This window comes from Drosophila yakuba, chromosome 2L (assembly GCF_016746365.2).
Source record: "Drosophila yakuba strain Tai18E2 chromosome 2L, Prin_Dyak_Tai18E2_2.1, whole genome shotgun sequence".
Classification (NCBI taxonomy): Eukaryota; Metazoa; Arthropoda; class Insecta; order Diptera; family Drosophilidae; genus Drosophila; species Drosophila yakuba.
Genome location: NC_052527.2, coordinates 719,951 through 746,615, shown reverse-complemented (window position 1 = coordinate 746,615; position 26,665 = coordinate 719,951). Strand labels below are relative to the sequence as shown.

Genomic DNA, 26,665 nt, shown 5'->3' with positions numbered 1-26,665 from the left:
GGTTCTTCTCTTGGGGGTTCTCTAAGTTGGCTTTTTGTTTAGGCCTAAAGCTTGAAGTGTGGGCAGTGATTATGGTCAGTTCATTTGTCACTATTACACTGCTAAAAGCATTTGTATAATTTAGACTGCGGTTAGAACATAGAAATCAATATAACCAGAACAGATAAAGTCGTAATACGTCGTAATGAAATAAGTATTAGGGAAATATATCAAAGACCCTTGTTATTAATAAAATAGTTGATTTTTACAATGATATTTTAAAATATTTTCCAAGTTAACACTTAAATTTTTCTTATCATTTCCCTTTAGAATTGCCATGGCCATGCTGGAAGGAGGCAACCTCAGTGAAGGACGCTCGTAGCTCCTCATAGTATTCTTTTGATCATCCACCCAGAGTGGATCCATTAACCATGAAAGCCACATTGGATTCGGTAGCCGCCAGCGAAACGATGACGAGGGCAACATTCACTGGGAACCACGAGTCGAAGGACTTTGCAATATTCCATCGATGCCGGAGACGATCCAACATCAAATCGCTATACTCGCCACCTGCCCTGCATCCCTCGCGCAAGCTGCGAAGTAGCTTACTAATTCTACTGGCGATCGTTCTCCTGGGATCTTCGCAAGCTGCCTCTCATGATCAGGAGAGGGAGCGAAAGCTGGAAGTCTTCGAAGGCGTTGCCGTGGACTATCAAATTGGTTATATAGGAGACTTCGGCGGAATCGATAGTGGTCCGCCGTACATTATTGTGGCGGAGGCAGGAGTAGAAACAGATCTCGCTATAGATCGGGCCACGGGAGAGATCCGCACAAAGGTCAAACTGGACAGGGAAACTCGATCTTCTTATAGTCTAGTGGCTATTCCCCTGAGTGGTCGTAATATTCGAGTGCTGGTCACAGTGAAAGATGAGAACGACAATGCCCCCACGTTTCCACAAGCCTCGATGCACATAGAGTTTCCAGAAAATACCCCAAGGGAGGTGAAAAGAACTCTTCTTCCGGCTAGGGATCTGGATCTGGAACCCTACAACACCCAGAGATATAATATCGTGTCGGGAAATGTAAATGACGCCTTCAGGTTGTCATCCCACAGGGAAAGGGACGGTGTCCTGTACTTGGACCTGCAGATCAGTGGTTTTTTAGATAGAGAAACCACTCCGGGCTATAGCCTTCTAATTGAAGCTTTAGATGGAGGAACTCCGCCGTTGCGGGGATTTATGACTGTTAATATCACCATCCAGGATGTTAATGACAATCAACCGATCTTCAATCAGAGCAGGTACTTTGCAACGGTGCCAGAGAATGCCACTGTAGGCACGAGTGTCCTGCAGGTGTATGCATCAGACACGGATGCGGATGAGAATGGTTTGGTGGAATATGCCATCAACAGAAGACAGAGCGACAAGGAGCAAATGTTTCGCATAGATCCCAGAACAGGAGCGATTTACATCAATAAAGCATTGGATTTTGAAACTAAGGAGCTGCATGAACTGGTGGTGGTGGCCAAGGATCATGGTGAACAGCCGCTGGAGACAACCGCCTTTGTTTCCATTAGAGTCACTGATGTAAATGACAACCAACCGACCATAAATGTGATCTTCCTTAGTGATGATGCCTCCCCAAAAATATCGGAGTCCGCACAACCGGGCGAATTCGTGGCTAGAATATCGGTGCATGACCCCGATTCGAAAACGGAGTATGCCAATGTGAATGTGACGCTCAATGGAGGCGATGGTCACTTCGCGTTGACCACCAGGGATAACAGTATTTATTTGGTAATAGTTCACCTGCCACTGGACAGGGAAATAGTTTCTAACTATACCCTGAGCGTTGTTGCCACCGATAAGGGAACACCGCCGCTGCACGCCTCCAAATCGATCTTTCTGAGGATTACTGATGTCAATGACAATCCACCGGAGTTCGAGCAGGATCTCTACCACGCCAACGTGATGGAGGTGGCCGATCCGGGTACTTCGGTTCTGCAAGTTCTAGCCCACGATCGCGATGAGGGCCTAAACTCGGCTTTGACTTACTCGCTTGCCGAAACCCCCGAGACCCATGCCCAGTGGTTTCAGATTGACCCACAAACGGGCCTGATCACCACCCGATCGCATATCGATTGCGAAACGGAACCGGTGCCGCAGCTAACGGTCATCGCCCGGGACGGAGGAGTTCCGCCCCTTTCCTCCACAGCCACGGTCCTAGTGACCATTCACGACGTAAATGACAACGAACCGATTTTCGACCAGAGCTTCTACAATGTATCCGTCGCGGAAAACGAACCCGTGGGCAGGTGCATACTCAAGGTGAGTCATTAGCTCAGTACTTTTTCACTTCCAACTCCCGTTTTTCCGTTTTTCCTATGGTGACCCACTTTCCGGTGGGTCATTAAAACGTTTGTCTCGCCAACTGCCTCGAATCCACACAACGAGCGTCGCTTATGGATTTTCCACGTACTTGGGCCCCAAAACTAATCTTATGCATCAATTACCCGCTCCCAGTCAGATCAGTCAGTCGGACATCAGACATCACATTGGACATAAGAAATCAGACATCAGGCCTCAAACATCGACTTCGACGTCCGTAGGGAATCGTGAGGGGGAGGGGAGTTGGATAAAAGCGGTGCATGACACGAGATGCAGTTAGGTTAGAAAGGTATTTTGAAATAATGACGTGGTTGGTAACGTTAGAAAAAAGTAAGGGACTTAAATTAAAAAAGCATAAGGCCTGAAATAACTCAATATAATAATTTCATAAACTCAAAATCCTAAAAATTTGTTTATAAAAAAAGGGTATACAAAACATCGATGTTTAACCTGAAAGTACTGCTAGCTTCTTGTTAACATCTTTGAGCTCAAATTCCATGCAGTTCCCGTTCGTAAACCCCTCCAGAAAAACACCACCCAACAAATCCCCTCCAACTATTGCTCCCCATCTGCACCCAGGGCCATGCGGGATCCTCACTCTTTTGTAGTTAATCCATTCATCATCAGGTAATTACATTTTTATAACATTTATCTCCGCTCAAAAACAAAATGGGCAGCCCAAAAAGTGGGGAAAAAAGTTTGAAAAAAGCATCAACAACAGAGAGACAAGGCCTAAAACCGTTTTCCAGTGTCTAACGAAGGCATTTTGTTCGGTCTTTCCTCTTCGGCGGCGATCACCCATTCTTCTCTGAACACATAGGTAAACGTATATGCACAAGAGCGTCTCGAGACGTCGACAAGATTTTTGTTCAGACTATCAAATGTGACCTCTCTTGTCTCGCAGAAAACAACGAACAAACAAAACGACAACGAGGTAGAGGAAAAAAACACAGGACCGACTGACTGAAAATGTAGCCGCAATTCCAAACTTTTCAGCAATTTAACAACAACACGAATTTCAAATCAGCGCAGGGTTTACAAAAAAAATGTTAAGTGAAGAATGCCATAGTCTTGTCTAGGAATTTAATAAACAACAAGCCCATCCTATATTAATTATAGGTTAGACTTTTTGTGAGAACTATAGAAGTAAATAATACTCGTATTTCACGATAGGTAAAGTAACTGTTCACTTTCTTATTTATGGTTAAATTGCAAGCTTATTGGCAGATCCTGAGGACCCTTGAGGTAATGGGTAATATTATTTTAACTACCATGATCCCTTTTCGCCGTCGTTGGCTTAGATGATTTCCGCAAATCAAATGGAATCAAATCTCATCAAAACTACAACAACGTGAGAGAGACCAAATTAACGGCCACCGAGACGAAGAAACGAAACAACAATAAGTTGAAATAACAACGCCAATTCTCGACAACGAAGAGATTTGATGAAATCTGACAAAAAGTCACGTTTCCTTAATTACAATGAAGGAAAAGTAGATTTAATGCTGGTGATACCCTCCTCCCCGAAAATTAACCACAAACGAACAAAACACAAAACGCATAATTGGCTCACGCAAAAATAAAATAACAGAAACCGAAACTGAAATGATGAGGTCCGAACTCGGCAATCTAAAGAATTGAGAAAGAGATGGATAACCATCCATACTAAGGGATCTTTCAGTATCTGGTGCGATTTGGGAGCTCAATAATCATAAAATGAGTCTGAAGTCAAGGCCCTAAAAACTAAGTTCGAGCCCTCAATCCTCTGTTTTGGGTTTTCTTGTTATTCGGGCACATATTGAAGCCAATATGTGGTCGTGAAGACAATAAAAGACCCAAAAACCCAACCCAAATTTAAAAAAAAACGCGAAATCGACATTTCTTATATGAAAAAAACAAAATGAAACAAGAAGCTCTGGCCAAAGGACCAGCCAACAAGGAAACTTTTTTTATGGCTCGCAACTATGGCAAATTTAAAACTACCCACGAAAAAGTCGTTGAAGGAATAAGATTTAAGGCAGGGGAGTTGCTTTTGGAATAAAAAAAACATAAATTTTAAAAGCAAAAGCCAAAAATAGTTGCACAAAGTCCCCGAATCTCCAAAGCTAAAAGCGCTGTCTGGCATAACTGCCACTCGCTTTTAGTGAGATGCCGAAATACTTGGCCAGCTGCTCATCATTGTTTTGGCCGAAAAGATTGCATCGGATTCGAAGATAATTGCGGGAGAACCTGTTGGAAACCAAGCGAAGAAATGGTAGTAAATCTAATTTGGGCAACTGTGTGTGTTAACTTAAAACTATTCTGGCCATTACCTGAAAAATTCCTTACAATATTTGGCCACCTTTCCGTCTTTCCTTTTCTTCACCCCTTACCAGGCTGCACCTATTGCTTCTTGGCCATTCCAAGCAACTGTTGTGCCTTTACTGCCGCCGTATCATTTTCTAGCCGAAGAAGCGGAAATGCTATTTAATTAGAGGCGATCAAATGCCGCCATTCCGGCTCCGACTCCGTCTCTAGCGCGTCCGACCAACTAATGGCTAACCAAATTACACTTTAATTTGGGCCACGAAACAAAAGACTTAGGCAACGAACTTGCGTTCAAGTGGGAGTGGCAATAGGGGATTACTCATCAGCCCATCCTGCTCGCTCCATCGCGCTATTTAAGATTATTATGCGAGCGTAAAAATTAAAATCTCATTATGCAAATTACAACAAAAAAAACTAAATAATACAAACTGTCCGCCTGCCCCTCTTTCTACACTCAACTCCTCCGCCCAATTTGGAGTTTCCTTTCGGCAGTGAAAAAAGTGGAAAAAGACAGCATAATTTGCTCGTCGTGTGGTTGTTGTCATCTTAGATTTGTTGTTGCCGTTGCAGTTACACACTAAATTACAGTCAATTACATTGGGGAGAAAAAGAGAAAAGGGAGAGTGAGGGAATGTGGGAACTGCACTCGCAGATTCCTAAGCCATTCTGCCAGCCCCAGCCACGTTTCCAGATCCGCATTTCTCCACCCGCCAACGGTTTGGCAGTTGCAACCTGGGCCTGTCAAGAGGTTCGGAATAAGTTCGAAGTACAAGTTGCTCGAACATCGAAATTAGATGTTATTGCTGCGACAGAGAGAGAAATATCTGCAAGCACTTTTTGGATTAGATGCGGTATTTTACTGAAAGGATGTGTAAGTAATCTTTCACAGATTTTAGACAAAAATCCGTTAATATTTTGAGTGGGGAAATAAATTTCACAGTTTTTTTTGCGTGTGATTGGATGTTGTAATTTCGCATTGTTTGGCTAATCTACGTAAATCTCATTTTCGGGTGGCTCCCACAATTACAACGCAGGGCTGGCCGTGTTGGTACAGAGGCGTCGTTTGAAGAAGAAAAAGGAGGGTCGGGAAGCTAAAGGGAACACGATCTGCCCATTTGGCCAAGTTATGTGGTCGCTCCTCTAATGCACAACCACTCGCACAAACGCACACACACTGAACTGGTTTTTAGTTGGCGGAGGGTGCAAGTGGCATGTTCCCCCCTGTGCGTCTCTGCCCCGACGCTTTGGGAGCCCACCGTCCCCCTTTTTCCACCTATCTTTGATTGCGTATGCGGCGCTCAATGTGCACCAATTTTCTTTGTCTCCTGGCTCAATTCACTTTTTTCTAAGCAACGTTGTGATGCCCTTTTATGTGCCTATCTCAGAGAAAAAGAGAGGGTTTCTTTCTTTCTCCCTGAGAGCATTTCTTCTCTCTCTCTCTCACTCTCTGCGTTTACGCGACTTGTTTTGCACAATTTTAATTTTATAAACACCTTTAACGCATTTTTGAGCGCTCACATTCCATAAATGCCAGGCCAGAGAGACCGAGAGAGAAAACCGGTGAGAATTGGAGAAACTCACCACGACTTCGCCGCACGGCGAATGTATCTGAAGTCGCTGCCATTCAGAAATTCAGCGGATTGAAGCGAAATACATAGTTTTGTCCAAGATCTCTCTTTCTCTCTCTGCCTCTTTATCTCTGGGCCAAGACAAAATGGTTGGAAAATCATGGCGTAGCCGGTTTTTTTTATAAAATACGATTTCAGTTTTTTTACCTCGCTGTGTCTCCATAGTATACTCGAACCACATGGCCAAGAACCCATTCTCCGTCTCCTTCTTGCATTGACTTAATATTTTAATTAAGTTGCGAGGGGAGACCGAGATAAGAGCCTTGAATGGCCGTTTGCCGCCACACGACAACATAATTTTTGACACAATTTCGCGGGCCAAGTTAAGCATCGGGAGATAATCGCTTCTCCTGGTCCATAACAAACACCATAAGGAAGCCACCAAGCAACCGATGAGCCATCGAGCCGAACCAAGAACACGGCGAATATGGCCCAGAGCTCTGATCACTATCAAAACATCAATAAACCTTAACTGATAGGCCCAAATGAAGAAGAAAGGGGGTATAGGAGGGATGAAGAAATGGGTAAAAAGGCGTTCCGCAGAGAAAGAGCTTTCATTTTGCATATTTGAACCAAGGGGAGAAGGACTAAGAGATTTCACGTCGACGCATCAAATGTGCATCAATTTGCGGGCCAAACGCGACAACAGGCAGCCAGACACGCGTGCAATACTGTGGCTGCCACTCAGCACTGAAACAAGTATATAATGTGGTCTGGTAGGGCAAGGTTCATGTTTCATACACCATTTCGATAGTAGATTTTATCAACATTGTAAATTAATATTCAAGTGCGCACCTACAAAGTATTATTATATTATATATTTCCTTGGAAAACGTTGTTAGCTCTTTATTGTATTACCAAGAATATCCTCGTTTGGACCCCTGATTTCTGACAGTGAGTCGTTGCTCCTGTGGCTGACTTTGTGGCCATATTTAGTAAATACCGCTTCTGTGGCTGCTTTTAAACGTGCAATTAAAGCGCGCACACACACAGCCGCGCGAAAGAGAAAGACAGAGAGAGAGAGAGAGAGAGATAGAGATGCGGAGCGAAAGGGGGCGTGTGGGGCCTGAGATGGAGATGCTGGGATCTGAAATGCTCAACGCGCGCGCACACATCACAACAACCCGAGGGCATTGGCTACTGCATTTGCATAGCCGCCAAGAACTCAAAGCTTTGAGCCGAGTCTTCCGCGGGAGGAGCGGGGGTAGGAGTGTGGAACGGGGACTGGAGAAGTGGAGGAAGACTGCTCCTTCAAGTCACGGAGACAGCCGGGAAAAAGGAGATGCGCGATTTGCAGGGCCAGTGCCCAAGTGAAAAATTCCCAGCAGCCAGAGAGGTTACACCTATTTTAGTGAATAAGTACTACAGGATATAAGAAAATAGGTTTGAAGAAACAAATAATAGTTTTTCTCTAGGTGCATTGTTAAAATAAATAGCCAAAGAGGGTCCGACTTAAATTGTACTAGTCAGGGTGACTACTACTACTAACTTTACGAGCCAAGGTTTATAATATAGTGCGTAATATAATAATTGGCAAAGTGTATTTAAAGTATATTATAGTAATATCCTCAGTCATCAAAACAAGCAAAAATACTTAAGAGGATTGCAGTCTGTATTAGTCTTGAAGGTCATCGCATAGTCGATGCTCCAATGCTTTCTTTTTCTTGTCACAAATTTCATCCTAGGTCCATTCGTCAGAAGCAGCTGCTTTAATTTTGGCGAAATGTAAGTGCTACTCTTTAAAAATTAACTCGTCTCGCAGTCCATTAAGCCAGACTGGTCGACCAAAATCAATACGCCGCCAGATGGGGTTCACTAGCACTTTATGGCGTTTGGCGAACAGTCTAAGGCACAGAAGAAAACTGAAAGTGTGTTGATTGATGGCCCAAAGTGGAAGTCAAAGTCTAAGCGGCTTAGATGAGCTGCCAAACTCTGAGGTCAGACTTTGTGAAGGTCTTCGGTCTCTGGTTCCTCTGCTTTGCTCATCTGCATGCGAATGGCAATCAATGCAATCGCTCCGCCCCCTCCAAAAGACGCCTCCAAGACTCTTAACAACTTCTGGGGAAAAAACGTGCGATTCTAAATGAGCATATCAACAGCTTACAAGGCCCAAGAGCCCAAACCCAAACACAAACCCAAACCCAAGCCCAGCCAAACCAAAAGACAGCTCTGCAGAGCTGGAAAGTCCCGGCCAGAGATGCTCTGTTGATAGCTTTTGCATATCGTCGTTGCCTGTAAAAGTATTTACCAGAGCCACACAAAAAGACAAACAAAAAATCAGTAAAGAAAAATCAACAGCCAAAGGCTGGCAGCTTATTTGGCCCTAATGTATCCAAGTCCTGCGACGAGAGCCGCAACAAGCGGGTTCACAATTTTAATTAGTTAATTATTTTTACTTTTAAGCAAACAAGATTTCAGAGACAAATAAAAAAAGGGGAGCTCAGCGCGAGCCGGAGACACAGAGCGAAGCTTTTTCCAATCCCAATCCCAATCCCAAATCCCGACCCAGCTTGAACCCAAATACCCAGCTGGGGATTTGCTTTTTCCTCCCGTTTCTCCTTTTTCACCTTTTTTCGCCGAGGTTTGGAATGGCCGGCAATCTGCATACGTGCATCTCGACCAGTCTTCGGGCTCCCTTCTGTCATTCTCCGTAGCCTGGAGGCTGTAGCCTGCAGCCAGCAGCTTGCATTCTCCTATCTGCTGTCTACTGTCTTCTGTCTTCCGTCTTTTGTCTCCCGTCTCATTTGTCGTCACCGGCGGAGAGCTGTGCTTCCAACTTTACAGATTTCCGAATCTGTTTTTTAATCTTTCCTTTATACTAGAATAAGAATTCATTAAAAAGTGGTCAAGAAATTTTAGCAGGAACTTCTATTCAATTTTGTGCCTATACAAAATGTAACAATATTTTGAGGGCAATTTACATTCTATTCGTAACAGTTCTGCCTATAACTATTTTGTCAAGTGCACACTTCCACAAATCCAAGAAGACTTGACCAGCTTTCGGACGAAAAAGAATTCCTCGTGTGGGTTGTCTAACATTCATAACATCGAATCTGGCCCATTGTTACTGAATGCTGGCGATGATGATTATTATGGCCAAACGGATTTGCATATTTTTGTGTGTAGAACACGGCCCATACAAAGCCAAGTATTTTATAAATCCCCACAAGAGTTTTTGGCTTGCAAATTAAATTGTCAATCATTTTTATAACTTGGCCCAATCGAAGTGTGTGTAAAGGGAAGTTAATGCCAACATGATATGAGAAAAGCGAACTGTGAGCAACAACAAGCGCCCAGTCAAAGACGAAATATAAACGATAATTTTTCGTTGATTTTTTAAACAGTCATTGGCTTGTCTGTCTTTTGTCTCTGGCCGATGTTGTTGGCACTTTGTCGGTGGTGGCCAAAGATCTAAAGATCTATCAAGATATCTATGTTTGGGCCAGAGCCACTCATAAATAATGAATTATGCCCGATTATTAGGCGACTTATGCAAAGACCAAAAACGACAACACAAAACGCAGCGACTGCTAAAAAATTACGGCGATTAGGTGATTTAAGCGCTCATGGGAAGTGTTTATCTCGACTGGCTACTGGAGGTATAGTATGTGCGCTGACCGAACATAAATCAAATCCATCTTCAGGTATTGTCAACCTTTTTAAAAGTAGTTTTTTAAATCCGACTTGAATGTGTAACATCAACGAAGACGCAGAAATCACAATCAGCAAGGTATATCAACGCATGAGCTCATATCTCAGGGTGCCGCCGCCTCAATAATACCTGCAACATTGTAGCATGTTGATGGGCTGCCACGACAACCCGAGGGTCGGTCAATAAAAAAAGGGGAGGGCAGCGGGAATATCCGCACAGTTATTGATTAAGGGCCATAACAAAGGCAGCGGGGTCAGAAATTACTGATTGAAAGCGGACAGAACGTGTTGAAAGCAAAAGACCGAAAAACCAAGCCAGGAATATCTGTGGAGCCTCGAAAATTCGTGTAATTGCAGTTGCAATTTGCAAGGGAACAAAAGGGAAATTGATGAAAAAGTGGGCACGGGACTCGGGCCAAAACTCCACCCAGCCCCACCCTTTTCTCTGCTGCAAATGTAAATGCCCTTGAGGAAAGTCAGAGTCCAACGGAACTTCCCCTACGGGCAGTGAGCTAAATAACGTTCCTACACTGTGGAAAAAACAATACATTTAATCAAAAATGCACACACGTCATGAACTCAATTACTCATATCTTTGTTTGAATTTTGTCTCTCTGCAATATCAGTACCAGACCCCTTTACAACCCACTGGGAAAATGCGGAGGGCTCAGACTTCGCAACACAAGGCTTCTCCAACTTTGACCCACTTCGTTTCTGGGTCCTTTGGCTTGCCCTGAAGTTCCATAAATTACCACATCGACTTCCTGCCACTGGCGGGCAATTCATAAATTAAAGCAAGTTAATATTTCAGTGTCCGGAGTGCAACACCTCCGTAGCCTCGGATATTAAAATGCCTAATTGAATTTGTTAAGGCCAGCGAATGGCCCCCGATAAGGATAACTCTGGGCTGAGGAATCGGACGCCTCCTCATCTGGATTTTGGAGTCCATCCCCCTGCCTTTTCGGGCTCACCATAAACAAACGCACAACTTTTATTGCTGCTGATTGTTAATTTGTGAAGCGATAACGCTTCAACGTCCGTGGATAGCGACCCCAATTCCTCAGTTTCCCTCCGTCCCGATACTCTGCCCCATGCACTTTTCTCCCAGTGCGAATTTGTGACACCCTTGAAGGTAACTCCTCTAGATATTCCCTCTTTGCGGTACTGCGCGTCGCATCGATAAACTCATCCTTTTCTGGCACGGATCCTCCTCCTCTCGGGTTCTCTTCCATATGTCGTTTCCTGCCCCGCCAGAAATGACATGACAAATGTCTTTGACCAGGGCCCAGAGAACTGGAGAACCGGAGAATCGGAGAACCGCATCGAACTCTCGGATCCCCGCGGGCATGAGCCCCCTCACGCCCAGCCCTCGCCTTTTGTTGTTCAATTCAATTTATTGTCGAAAGTTCGTAGTTGAAAGAACATTTTAATTTGGCCAGCCGAGGCATAAGAGAGAATTCCCCAGAGTCGAAGAAAAGGTTGCAGCCTGGGATCTCTGAGCCTGTTTTTCTTATAGTTTATGTGGCATGAAGTTGCAAAAGTCTCGTGTCGAGCGTTAAATTCTTTTCGACTTGGCAAATTGAACGCGCAGTCGTACACCAGGAGAAATTTACATAAAGTCTTTACTAAGAACCGCATCGAACTGTTCCATAAACAATCCTTTTTTTGCATTCCAATGATCTGGGTTTATGTTTCCGCAGTTGTTTTTGCCTCTTAAACTATTCCACTTTTTTCTCAGATACTCACGGCTTTTTCTCTCTCTGCATCTCTGTTTTGATCCACGCTGTGGATGAATTCGAAAAGTAACTGTTGTGCTCAGTGTCAGGCTGCAAAGTTCGGGGTGTCGAAGCGTCCGGAGTTCTCTTATTTAAACTCTTATTTATGCACATTTGCTGGAGCTTTCGTCTCCGCATTTCGCATTTCATTCTCCTTTACGGCTGCAATTCCTTTTTTGTGGCTTCATTTCAGCAGACAAATTTATTTGCTGTGGTTGCTGCCATACTGGCCGCGCCGTGGTTACTGTTTATTAGTGGATTTATGACGTTTGCCCCCAGTGGGGCTCTCGTTAGTCGAATTGTGATCACTCTGCGCTGGACAGCGCCGTCAATTGCCATCAATCAATCAAGTGGGCCGCTCTAACTGTATCTTTTTGGGCGTCTTGGGCGAGCAGGAGCAGGGGCACAGGGGCGAAGGGGCAAGGGGGGTCAGTGCGGATGCCCAGATTTGAATGCTGAACAAAACTGCGCCTGCTTACCGGATCATAAATTTCTGTGCATTCGTCTCATTAACCAGCAAAAAGGGAACGAAAATATCAAATTACCTCTGGCGGGTTGTTCGCTTTTCCCTCGGCTGCTCTTTCTGATTCTTTCTTCAGGAGAGCAGAAGAAAGCCAGGGCGGCAGAAGAGAGGCACGGCGGTTGATGGACAGGAAAGTGTATCGTTGTTGGCATGTTTGAAATTTTATACACTTGGGATTGGCGGATTAAGAGATTTTCCTCCTTTAAAGAGCTGCCAACAAAAGTGTCCACTTTTATTCCACTTCCATACAACAAATAGAAAATAATACAAAAAACTAAAAACAAGAGGTGGTGTGGCATGGGATCCCAAATTAAACTTAACAAGACAGAGTGTTAATGAATTATTTGGAGGACACGCTGCAATGTCACAGAACCAAGCCGCAGACATAAAAAACCACCAGCAACCGGGCAAACGAATTTCATTAAAAACTTGCCACAAACATTGTCGACAATTAAAAAGCTTCGAGCTGAAAGCCGCTGCGCAAAATACTCGTTCAAAATACCGAAAAAAAAAACTCAATACAATCGATGTCGCTGGGGATGCGCTCTGGTTGGGGAATCGCAATCAGAGGAGTCAAGGTGGTGCTCCTGATGATACAACCGCAGAACCACCGATCTTAAGTGGCTCGCCTGGCTTTCCGGCTATTTTTAGGACATTGCAACGAGGCCTGAAACCGAAAGTGGAAACTCTCTGGAGCATTCGGATCCAAGTATTGTTGGTTTTCGATTTTTTCTTACTGTTTGAACTTTTTTGTGGACTGTTCCCTTTGCGGCTTACCTCAAAAACTCAAGCTGCTGAAGGTTAAACAGCACCTCGGATAGAGAAAACAATGATATCGCAATTCGTAAAAAACGTACTTTAATTAAGTAGAGTTCATACATAAGATTACGAAAAAACGAAGACTACGAAAACATCATTAAAACCATTCCTATTATTCATACAATATATTTTTTTCCAGTGCGTTCCCGCAAATCAAGCGAATTAGCAAACATTTAGTTCTCAAATGCATTTCGAGTTCGTTGCCCAGGCAAGTCCTTCGTTTTGAGTAACGAGTTGCCTGACATGCCGTTTTATTTGCGGAGCTCTCGTCTAGCCAAAGAGCTTGAAATTGAGCTCCCTAAAGAGCACAAATATTGAATCAGCTTCATCCTCTAGCGGGTGGCCATTCTAGGCACTGAAATCATGGCTAATTTATTTACCCTAAAGTCGCCATTCTGAAGGCGATTAAAGGCACCTCAAGAGTTTAACCAATATGGAAAACGGAAATATAATTTCCAAGTTACAGCTGTTTTTGGCTGCTTTGGCTGACACAGACGCAAAAATAAAGCAAATTAAATATGTAAATTAAGCCTGAGACTAATCCCCACTGGAGGGGATTGCAAATCAGGCACCGAAGAACAGCAAATCATAGTTGTTGACATTTGTTAAAGTTCATTAAACGCGACTCGCGAAAGGAATACCAAATAGATGGGTCTTAGTGTGAAAGAGACTGGACAAAATGCGTAGAGAAAAACTGCCGAAGAATGGGTGGAGTAATCACAAGCGGGGCCCACCAGCGGCGCTTCATTGCGAATCGGACTTTAACTTCTTTCTCTAAAAAGCAGCGGACAAGCAGAAATTGCCAACATTTTTGCCAGTTGACAACTTAATAAATTTTGAACAGAGAGAGGCGATGCGGAGACAGAAAAGCAGAGCAGGAGAGATCGCTCGAGTTGGTTATTAAACTCGCATATTTCTAATAATTTGCTCTGTCCGTTGGTCCGAGCTTTTTATGCTGCTGCGAGTGCTGCTGCTGCTGCCTCTTGCTGCCATCGTTTTCTTGCAGACATTTCCTCTATTTATCAGAAACGCATAAATTTCTAAAATATTTCTTCTTCTTCGGCGGCAACCACGACAACGAACAAGCGCGAGCAACAACACGATGCAGCCGAAGATGGCCAAGAAAAATCATAAGATGGCCAAGAAAACTCCGCAGCACACGTGCACAGTGGGCAGGATCGAGAGTGAGAGGGCAGACGGTGGGACACGGTACAGAGCAGACCAGAGCAGCAAGTTGTGTATGGGGATCGAGGCGAGAATGCAGTGAGAAAAGTTGAGGACACAAAAAAGGTTTAGATTTGTCGATCTGCTGAAGCTCTAGTCAGTCCGCAGATGTTAATATCTTTACTCAATATTAATATTAAGATCATATTAATATGACTATAAAACCAGCAGTTCTGTGATCAAACTTAAAGATGTAAGGAACAGCCTTTACATTTCTCTCAGTGTGGTGTAAGAATGTGTCCATAATTTCTTTATTCCTAAATATAGTAATAGAACATTGGAAATTATCTTCTCGCGTCGCTTTAATTTAATGAAAATTGCAAGTTATTATAGCACTAATTTGAAGAAAAGCAACTTCCTGTCAGTAGTTTGTTTGGCTATTTGTTTATTTTTCGCTCAGTGCCCTTGCAGTTCTTGGATCTAGCATTTCATTTCAACACCAAACGTAAATTTGTACTTCCTCTAAGGAGTCAGCATGATGTTACTGTTACCCTCCCCGGAGTTCCCACCTTTCTGCTCACCACGCTGAAAGGAGATTTATGTTCATTATAGATTATTTCTGTCTGATGATGTTAATTTTGTTGCATTTCTCGCATTTGCTTGCAGCTCTGCTGCGCCCCCCTCTCTCCACCACTTGCCCCTCCTTCAGCTGTTCTTTGGTGCGGTTCGCATGTGTTGCTTACCGTTGCCTACCAGTCAAAGGAAATACCTGCCCAGGTGGGGCCGAAAAAGAGAAAGGGGGGCTGCGCTGGGAAGAGGTGAGTTCAGCTGGCGCTGCTCATAAATGTTGTACATTGTGGAGCCTGGTGTTGGTGTTGTTGTTGATGGCGTTGCATGGTCAGCGTTTGATTTGTTGCGCGCACGCCTTGGCAACATTGTTGCCACAGAAAGAGCGAGAGCAACAGCATCAGAACCCAGCCGAACAAATGTCGAGTGTTGCCCGAGATCAAACGCAGGGTATTGGGGCATAGGTATTTCCGTGATTGCGGTGCACACTCTGATCGGAATCAAACGGGGTGTAAGTGTCGCCATAAAGTCACCTCGATCTCGGGATACGCAAGAGTTCGGTAATCCACATTTGGGATGTTACTGTATTTGGAAAATCGGGGGTCAAAGTTACATTTGAACATTCAAAGATTTGGTAGGTACACTACCTAATCCTATACCAAAATACAGCAGATATACACAATTTGAATATTACTTAGTCAAACGCAGTTAATCTCATTTATGCTATCTTTTATTTCAGGTAAGTCCACGCTGTGCGATGAATCCATACGAATTGCTTAACTAGGCGTAAGTATTGGGTGACTGTAATTCTCTTTATTCATCCTCCCCTTTGTTTCGGATTCAGCTTGTTGGCTTTGTTGGTTGTTTTGTTGCTTGCTTGTTGTTCTGTGGCTGCCTGTCGCCTGTCAAGACGTTTGTCAACACACAAAGCAACATGTCAAACAAATGATGTGAGCTAACGATGCCGACACGAAACACAAGAACATCAGAGCTTCAATAAGAAGCAACAGCCGCCACAGAAACAAAATCAGATCGAACCACGCCCCTTGGCAACGAACTCCCTCGGAGATGCAGCCATATTAGTGCCATGTTCACTCGCTGTTGCACGTCACTCAAAAGTGGTTCGGCTAGGGTCACCTCACCACCTTACCTTTACGCCCGTTTAGGATGCATCCATAAGCTAATCCGTTTTCAGTACTTATCTGTGCTTTTATGAGGTGGAATCAAGTCGGGGATTAAAATATTTTCGGACTCTATCGAGAGCAGCAACAGGCAGGGGAACTTTGGGATAGAGCAGGAACCTTATAAGTTACTCCACCGAGAAAAAAGTAGAGAACTAATACCTAAGCTAGACATGACTTCGAAAAAAAACATGATTTAGTGTAAGGTAAAACTCGAACTCTTCAGATTTACTACTTTCGCAGATGCATAATTGACTCAATCTGAATCACATTTGATATTCCCACAATAATTTTTTTTTTTTGTGCATCATATCTAGTCCCAGGCTCATGCACAGCTGGTTGCACAGCTCACTTCTCGACCAACCAGCCAACCACTCGGAATGCATCTGTGCGTGAACTTTTATGTGCATCTTAAATTCTACTAATGAAAACGATCGAGGAGCGGGTGAAACGGGTGCTTCAGGAGATCCACCCGATACAGGAAGGTGGAATTTGAGCCAGAGAGAGGGAAATAGAGGTGCCCTAATGGCCAGTTCCCGCTTTATGGCCGCGTTGACATTTTTATTAATGCTGGCCTTAATAACAGCAACCAGAAACCCATCCCCCTGGAAACCCACGCCCCTCTGTTGTAGATTTATGATGGCCATAACAATGAATTAAATGTGACATCGATTGCTATCGATAGAGTTGTGGCCAGCGTTCTTTATCGCCCGCCTCAATCGCTGCATATGAAAATTGAACTGGACAGCATATTCACATTCGTATCTGTGTGATCAGGATGGCGATACCGTTGTCCCGCTGCGAGGTTATGCAATCGTCTGCCTTGTATTTCAAATCGCCTGACAACCACATTTCATCTCCACTGGGGGGAGCTCCTTCCCCACTGTTGCGTCTTCTCTTTGCACTATATAATTAGCTTCATCAACGCAATAATCATGCTGTAAACAAATGCAGGGGATCGCAGGGCATTAAAACTGAAATTACCCCCAGAATGGGGAGCCAAAAAGAAAAGGGTCTTGAAGAATGAACCAAGTGAAGACTTCGATATAATTATTATTTTATCCCCACAATGTGGAGAAATTCTACGTCTTTTAATGAGGGGTTATTGTGCTGGCCATCCAATTCCGATTGTGTGGGTACAAATGTCTGGTCAAAAATTACAATCAAATTATGATGCGAAATAAGACAATTTCAGGTCGTAATTAGAGCCAGGGGAATTTCAGTCGCCGTCTGCCATTGTGTCCATCAATTGGAACTTTTGTCCGACTCGGAGAATCTCTGTTTCACTTGCCTGGCCCCAGACAGCATCGGGTTTCTCGATTCGGAAATAACGCCAGACGGCTGCGGATAACTTAAATATAACCTAGAGCTACGAAACCAAAAGTGCTCGGATCGCAGAGCTAACCGCGAAACTCACAATGTGAGCTTGCATGTAAAGCAAAACGAGACAAGTGGCTGCAAAGAAAACCCCCGCCCACATGTCTTTATCTGGGTCTCCATTCGTTTGTTCCCTTAGAAGGGTATAGACGAATTGATTTTGCGCTCGGCTGCAGAAGATCAAAGCGGCCTTTAAGCATTCTCTACTTCGGATTGGGTGTCGACAGATTCAGACTCAGATAGAAGACATTCTGCGGTTTGCTCAACACGCGTAGATTAATCCAGGGAGAGCTTTAGATATTTTAGCAAGACAGTCTTGTTCATTATTATTTCGTTTTATTATATAGACAGGTTAATCCCAAGACAATAAAATAGAAAACCCCTCTCTGATACTTCTCTTCTACTAGAATACATCCGGATTTTACATTAACCCTTTAACGAGTACTTAAAGAGTGAAAAAGAATACTGTTTTAAGGTTCCATCAAGAAGGAATAACATAACTGATTTATTTTTCGGCTGTCCATTGTGGGTCTCAAAGGCAGCCGAACGAACACCGCTTTTGAAATTAAGGTTATGTCCAGTTCAAGGCGAGTTAACTACTTTGTAGCATCTGCATCTTCAGGATCTGACCACCTGGCAAACTGACAATGTTTTCCCGCTCACAGCATGCCACTTGGTCCTTTGCTTTTTGCTGCCGAAGTTTACGACTTACGAGTCGGCGGTAGCGCATACAATTAGAGTTTTAATTATCGTCTTTGGCTCTTTATTTCTTTTGTTGGCTGCTACGGCGGTCCCGATTCCCCCGCCTCTTCATCTTCTTTGCGGCCGCTGTCCATTTTTTGTCGTCAGCGGTAAAAAACTAATAATTTGCAGTAAAAAGATAACAACATTGCCGATGGAAATGCATTTCCCCCAGCCCCTGCTTTTTTTCCCCAGGAGCCACACAAGTTGCTCAAAGCGTCCCATAACTTTCGGGGCGGTGTCCCCCCATTCACCCAGTGGATTCGCCGATTGCTACGAACAGAACAAAAAGTCGGCAAATAATATGCAAAATTTTATGAGCCCGTCGAAAAAGGGGGAGGGGTTTGGGGGAAATGGATAGGAAGCTGTTTAGTTAAACAGTTGCACAGCACAGGCTGTTTGGTAAGATGCCGGCAAATGAGGAATCCAACATTGGGCGGGTTCAACAATCCATTCGATTCCAGCTAAAAGATTTGATACATGAGATGTGAATGCTTCTCAACTTTTAAGCATTTTTACCTTTTAAAAGGATGACATGTAGAGATCATTTATTTATTTGGGTACTGAATAAGTTTTTTTGTTATTTGGGTTCTTGTAGCTCCCCGAATGAAAGATTTGATATAACTTTATATATTTTTAAATAAAAAAGCTGTTTCTTATCTGGTTGCTTATTATTTTTAATGATTTCTTCTGGGAGTTTATGGATTTTAAGATGCCCCGGTCACAATTACAAGCTAGTTACTTCTCTCTCGTTCCTATCTGATCGAAGGCAAACGAGGCATGAATTAATCGCCTGTGCCTAATCAATTATCTTTACCATCTTTAATTAATTCTATATTATTCGCCCTGCCTCAGTTTTCGACAGCAGCTGCTCCTACTGCACTTGTCCAACCAAGGTGCACTTCCACTTCCAGTTCGACGACGCTGATCATCTCCTGCACCTCGGGTCTTGCAAATTGCACTCCACCCCCCGCCATTCATAAATCGTGTGGCATATAACTCAGCCCAATCGGAAATTGCTTTTCGCTTATCGATTTACGCGCCTAATCTACAAATACGGCCCAAGACAATTTTCAATTTCGCACTACATTCAGTCGGCCGGCCAATCCACCCATTCCTCAAAGAACGCGATAATGATGGTTATAGTTAGATTTTGGGTCATCTTCCTCCAAAATACCTTTCGATGATAAAACACCAAGCTAAAACAAACGGCAAGTCGTACGCAGCTAACGTATTATCATCTATCTCCACCTGATTTGCATAATCTGCTATTAATTGCGCCGATATAAAGCTCTGTGAGGCAAACAGAGAGGGCCAGAGACAAAAACAGGAGGGAAAATTTATTGGGCCCAAATGCCAACAAAAACATTTGGACAGACAGACTCGAGGGCAATGGATTCCCCGAGTCTTCTCCACTTTTGTCCCCTTTTGGGTTCGCCATCTATTGATTAATAAAACAAAATCGAAATCTAAATTACGACTCGGAGAAGTGCCCCAATCGAGAAGCGCTATGCAAACGAGCAAATGAGTGTTCCCAGTTCCATTCCACAATTTATTCATATCCGAAGAAAGTGAGTGAGTGAGTGCCTTTGGGCTAAATCTCTTTGACTGGTAGATAATTAGAGAAATTTATATTCGAACGAGTAGAAACTCCAGAATGAAACTCCAGTCTTTGAGCCTTTACATTATGTGAAATGCAAGACCTATTATTCAGATAAGCTTTATGCTACTTGTCCTTTGTTTATATTCGTTTCGATTGTGATCTGTACAAGAAAAAGCATTGGAGGACAACCCCCATCATAAATTGCGGCCAGTCTTCCACAATCGGAACACCCACTAAATACTTAGAATGGGGGGCCTAACAGGATCGAGTGGAAAACAGCAGGTTGTCCCGCCGAATCGAGCAAATGCTTTAATTAAAAATGTGTTCGCCTATTTCGTTGTTCAATCCACAAAATCCGTTAGCCACGATCCACTCATATGGGGAAAAAAGGGGGTACGGACAAGCGCCAGTCGAAAATCTGTCATAAATTTATTATTTTCAATTAATTATTAAAAGTGGCCGGGGCTCTGGTGGTTGCTGTCGATCGGCTGAATTTTTTTTTGCCATTTTTTGGGACGCCCCAAAAACTGCTAAATAAATTCTCCCCGATGGGAGGAGGGACGTAGGCCAAGTCAAATGCTTATTAAAGACCCCGATAGGCCAGGCCAAATGCCAAAGTGCTCATTAGTTTGTGTTAGCATGGAAGAAATAAAACCAATCCGAACCATAGCGAACTGTGCGTAATTTATTGCTCGCCTCGAACTCAAATTTGGAAATTAGCCAAGAGGCAAGTTCCACTTTTTAAGCGGACCAAAGTGTCGTTGGAAATTTGAGCTATCGGCATTTCAATTTTCGGACGGAAAAATGGCATGGCAATTTAGCAACGCATCGGTATTTCTGCTATTGATTGAGTTTTTCACAGTTTTTCCAATGAATGAGTGGCTCTCGGCCTGAGAGCCTGAATGAAATCGGAAAAGGCAAAGACAAGAGTTGGGCTACCTGGACAGGGTTACGCAATCGTGGAGCCATTTTGGGTGACACGATCGAAGCAATTTCGCGATTTCGGTGAATTGAAATGCAACGAGGCGAGCGCACAAAAATGTCATTCAGCTGAAGTCCGAACCGCCACAAAGAAGAGAATTTCCTAATTAAAATCTAACAAAAGGGAGATCATTCATGAAAATGGAGCTACAAATGATAGTGACATTCTGTCACATAGCCAAAGTTGATACCAAAACGATATTTCTAGCTCTGATGACCATTTTTCCCACTGAACCATTTTTTTTTGGTAAACGAGAGAAGAGAAACTTGTAAAACTAACTGAAAAGCAAAATTATTTGCAAAGCCTTTTTTTTTATGACCCAAGTGCAAAGTTAATTTTTATGAATGAGAAGTGAATAGATATTATGATGTCAATATAAAACATATTTACAAAACTGGTTGAAATCAATTGGCAATTTGACATGGAAGTTAACTATAACTAAACTACGCATTAAGCTATGCATTCAGCATGAAAATCAATTGAATTTCCACATGAAAAGTTCAACCATAATTCCCTGATAAAAGCCAAACCCGAACAACCTGGTCCCCTTAGCTGCAACATTTTCTCACAGCAAGTGCTGCTGGCTCTTTGCATTTTATGGTCCAGTCCAGTGGCCAGTTAAAGAGCCCAGGTTCAGTTCCCGAGTCTCCATCTCCATCTCCTTCGCCGTCTCCGGGCAACTCCCTGAAAACTCACCTGGCAACCACCAACCAAAGGAGTGCGTTCATGGCCATGGCGAACTAATCAGAAAATTGAATCGCTTTAATTACTGCACAAGCAATGGGCAGTGGAAAAATGCTGGAGGATCTGATCGCAGGACAGGTAAGGAGGGTGCTCCTTCCCATCAGCAGATGGTACGCTGTTGCAGCTCCTACTGCGCGAACGGCGGCTACTCGTCTTCTATGAGAAATGACTATAGAAATTTTGCAATAAATTTTAATATGCGTGTAATGAGTGAATGCAGAATGCACCCGAACTAAGAGTGAATAATTAGAAAAGGAATTTCGTTGGGCTCTTCAAGCGCGGTAAATTGGCTTCAAAGTTAGAGGCTTAGGCTTTAATTGCCCGAAAAACAATAATTGTGCCCCAGGGAGGTCTCTCTGTGGAAGGTCCCTGGGGGACTCCAAAGATCGTAACTAACCCAGTGACACATAAAAGTGTCGCCTGTCATGCTGAAAAGGCGGAGAATAGCAACCACAAGCACCGTTAGACAACGGAAGTCTTTTGGTGCTGTTCTGGTGAAGCTCCAGTGTTCCAGAGCAGAGAAACAAACGAAGCCAGCGGTCAGAAGTTTAAAAGTGGATAAGGGGTACTCCAAGACCTTCCCGTCTAAGAGGCAGTTAGCACTGGAAATAAAAAATAGGGGAACCAGGAACCACTTAGGAATCCTTAGTTGAATACAAGTCAAAGCATCTCTACAGGCAACATAGCTAGTAAGTGTTTGCATGTAGACGAATGTAAGATATTTCTGCTCCGATATTCGTCAAATAACAAATTGTATTATTTTAATATTTTGTACCTAATAACCAGTTTTTGCCCTGTTATTTTGCTGAGTGCCAACTGCAATTGGTGGCCCAGGCTGATCTGCCACTTCCTCGCAGCATCCCAGTCACAGTGACTTCTTTGCCTGGGGGTGTGCAAACTGTAATTTGAGCTGCCGAAGCTGTAACATCGTAGAGCTAGGATGGGGTATCTCCTGCTTCCTATCCTGCTCCTCCAGCGAGAAAAACATACATGATCCTCATACAACGGCTTTATTTCATAGTCCCCCAACTTGAAATGCCAAATATTTACAGGCGAGGGAGCCAAAGTTCCCAGCAGTTACTACTCAGAGGTGCCTGGTAACTGCTTACTGCTACCATTTACCACTGGGAATTGGGGAATGGGGAATGGGCTGCAGCCATTGTAACTGACACTTTAACAGCAACAAGTGGGTGGACGTTTATGTCTCTTTGTCTTGGCTTGTTGTTTTCCCGGGGCTTTTATTTCATTCTCTTTTTTTCGGTTAACTAAATCACAGAAATCTAGCATCAATACCCAGGCCAGGCTTACCGGCTGCAAAGAGGGGCTTGGAGAAATGCTTTCTGGCAAACTTCTGCTGTCAGCGATTTTGACAGCACTTCTCTTCCTCCGCGTGGTGGGTGAACCATTTGTCGTTTAGTGAAATGAGTTGTCGGTAATTGCTCACTTCAGAAGTTCTGCTAGCCCCGGCAAATACCGAAAAACGTAGGCAAACTGCTTGTGTGGGCGTGTCGTTTGACGAAGTGCTGTCGCACGAAATGGTGCCGCTTTCTAAGGCTTCACCCATCCAATATCGAAAATCCATCACAGCAAATGGGGGAGGAGCTGGATAGATTTATGACAACATAAAATTTCGGTAATTTCAGCCACCATTAAGGCACATGCATTGGGAATGGAAGAATAAATATACACGATATAATGTTCAATAAGTATTAGTATGAAAGTCCAATATTCTGCGTAGTTGTTTCTTTTGTACTTCCATGATAAGCTTCATGATAAGTATTTAGTACACCTAGGCCTTGCTTCCTGATGAGTAGGAAACTCTGAGACCTGGTTAAACATTCATCAGTCCCAGCATAACCCACTCACGACTCATTTTAATAACTCTTTCAGGCTTCCAAATCGAATCGAAGCCATAAAATCGAAAAGCTTACTGGTAGCATTGAACACCCTGCCAAATCTATGGGCATTTAATTTCAGGGCCTAATTAATTTCGGATTTTATACGCTTAATCAGCATACGGCATTTGTTATACCACGTTGTCTTTAAATATTTTCCACTTTCACAAAACTTGGCTCTGGAAGGCAGAGGGCAAAATGGGTTTCACCAAATGGTCAGAGAAAAGGTGTAATGATGAATGGCGAATTAAGTTGCTGGCCAAGTCACTTTCGATTCGTTTGGTAATTCGTAGCCGAGAATGGTTCTTCCCTTATTTATTTTTGGAGCAATTCTCTCTTTCTTGAATACAAGACCACGCCCTCTTCGCCAGAGTCGTCCCAATTCCGTGTTTATGAGGTGAGAGCTGAGGGCCAATGATGATGATCTTAGGAGCCGACCCAAAAACAGAGTCCAGTCCAAGTCTTGTGAAATTGGAAGCCATTTTCTGGAGCTCCCTCTTCCTGTCTTCGTCTGCTGCGCTCGTCATTTTTTGCTGCTATATTGCAGCTCTTTTTGCGCTGCTGTTTTACATTCTCGTGCAGGAAAGACAATACCGAATACCGAGTTACTTTCCTTGGTGGTGCCGGTGGGCTGCTGTATGAACCGCCCGTGGTGGTTCAGTTGGCTCGCTTGGGACGCGGACGCCATCATCGTGGCTTCTTGCACCGCCCCTCGTCCACAGAGTCCATTGGCTGTTGGTTGGTCACTGCCACGGATGCCATGCCATGGCCATCATGATGATGACGTGACTGAGTGCTCTTCTCCGAGGTCCGAAATGCTGTCAGTCAGTCAATCGGTCATTCATTCAACACTGCAACACTGCAAAAATACCGTGGCACCTTAAAAAGGGCATGTGTTTATTAGGAAGCTACGAAAATCGTTAGATTTCATGGTGTATCGTATTATACTATCAAAAAATAAAACCGAACCCGATAATTTGATATTTATGCCGATTTATAATGATGCAGCCACAAGGTAATAATATTTTTCTTTGTGTGTGATTCTCAAGTCACCGACTTCTTAGTATACAATAGCTCGTGGGTGAGTTCTTATTATTATAAGAAGTAGCCAAGAGAAACAGAAAAACAAACCCGACCCCAATAAGTCATTTAGTCTCGAATTCATCCAGCAATTTTAGAGCATTGTTCACGTCTCATTCTTTATTTTTGCAGTGCCTCTGCATTGGGTATTTTCGTTTTGGATTCGGCCATGTTTGTAATTACCAACACGAGGTTGGTGTATCCATGGCGATATTTTGCATTGTGGACAAAGTACAAGACAAAGAAACCAAATGGCTAAATGTTTAACCCAAGACCAAAAATGGCAAATTCTAGCAGATTTTCCGTACTCTGGCATTTTACCCATTTTGGGTTGTCGAACTTTTGGACAGGGAGGGTGGCTCCAAAGGAGTTCTTCTGCTGGCTATTTTACTATTTTACACGCCTTACCAAGTTCGGAATTCCTCTCAGCTGCCACTGTCAACCTGCATTTGCATTTCGCGTGACTGGCGGTGTGGCTACAGCTCCGTCTTCCTGTGTCTGAGATCTGTGGGCAGCAGAATCAGAATCAAAGCTTCCCACCGGAGAGTTCTTCGGGAAGAGTGACTCAAAATTAGCCGCCGCCTCATTAGGCAGGCGAACCTTATCTGGCCACGGGAAAACTGTTATTCCATAACCGACGTTCTTGTTCTCAGTTCTAGGTGTTCGGGTTCTACGGGCGAGAAGATATGATTTGCCTATGACAAGAGACCAGTTTCCCGTCCCAGAGGTGTCGCCTCATTCAAATTGCCAATGCTCCTCCCGCTCGAGCCGGTCCACCACCATCCGCTCCTTACGTCAGCGGTTGATATGCCGCATGATTGATGCCTGTTTTGCGTGTCTTGGCCCCACGACCGCAGTCCCCCCTCTTTTCCTTTTGGCCAGCGGCCTTGCGAGTTGGACTTGAAGTACAGTTAGAAGTTATTCCGTTCGTTCGCATTCGATCCAATCTGAACCGATCCGCCAGCGCCTGACAGTATCTACAGTCAAGGCGGTCGCTGCTCCCTACTATTCTCCTCTGTAATCGCGACATCTGTCTGCAGTACACTTCCAGAATTGAAGGCAAAATTATTAATGTGGTTTTAGGAGCTTAGATTGAAATATTCGTATTTTTTTTTTGGAATAATCACGGATCAATTAGTGACGAGACTTTAAATCAAATGATTAAATGATCAATATGAAAATATACGAACTAATACAATGCTCAATATATATCTTATATTTACATAAATATTAAGGAAAACTGCGATTTTGTTATTGATCGTGGTCTTTTTTAATCCGTTTGGTATTTCCAATTTAACTTTGGTCACTGTATCTCTCCTTCAAAGTAAAACCTCGTTACGCGCGATAGTTTTATATACGACCGACCCTGGCAAGTATTTTTTCTCATTTTCCGCTGAAAAACGCACTTGACTAACATAAATTTTCTCATTGTTTACTTTTGGCTGTGGCTAGCTGAAAGCTCTGGCGATGCAGTTGCAACTGCAACTGCGAAATGCAACTCCAACTGCCGCATCTGCCTCTTCGCCCCAAGGTGAAACTAGTCTTCCAATTCCGTGCTCTCTGGTAGCCCCTTTGGTAAACCCCTTTTTGCTCATCCTGCGCCATTGTCAGTTTTGCGCGTTGTTTGTTGTTGCATTTACATTTTTGGTGTCGATTCAATTAGTAAATATAACCAAAAGCAAACAGACAAACAAACCCGAGAGTCGGGGACTTTTGAAGGGGTTTGCAGATGGAAGAGGGACTATAAGGCAGGAAACCTGTACAATTGTTGACCATGCTCATGCCTAAATAGCCGCAGCCGAAGAAGACAACTCCAGCTGTGGCATCCTCGCTGATAAATCTTGCAGATACCAGCCAAGGGGGCCCGAAAAAGGGGGTGTGCAAATAAGGGGGAGTACAAGTACTAGGCAACCACTTCCTGCATCCAAGTTGTATTCAAAGTTGGCGGTTGAGTGTGTGTGCAAATTAAATTGCTCGCTAATGAAGTGCGGGGAAAGGGGTACCAAAAAGTATACGTATATCGACAACCAGGAGTCCGATGTGTTCAGGGCATGGTGGCATTACCCCCCTTCGGTAATGTCTTCATCATGCCGAACAATATGACATAGATTGCCAAACACAATTGAGCAGTTCGCGCTTTAGGTCAGCCAGTTTTTTCCCCAAAAATTCATTCACTGCCCCCCTAAACCCTATTAAATCGCAGTAAACAGCACGAGGTGATCACAGCTTATCACCCAGAGCCAAGAAGCGTGAGAGGCCCAA

General features: G+C 43.7%; 1 protein-coding gene across 1 annotated transcript in view; it reads left to right on the top strand.

The window, feature by feature from the left end:
- The window catches only part of LOC6526336 (protein dachsous), a 66,791-nt gene that overhangs the window by 6,908 nt on the left and 33,218 nt on the right, over positions 1-26,665 (top strand). The window contains exon 2 of the mRNA XM_002087422.3: positions 310-2,306. Coding sequence (XP_002087458.1) covers positions 411-2,306 — 1,896 coding nt within the window. The 5' untranslated portion in view covers positions 310-410. The remainder of the gene's footprint in view (positions 1-309; positions 2,307-26,665) is intronic.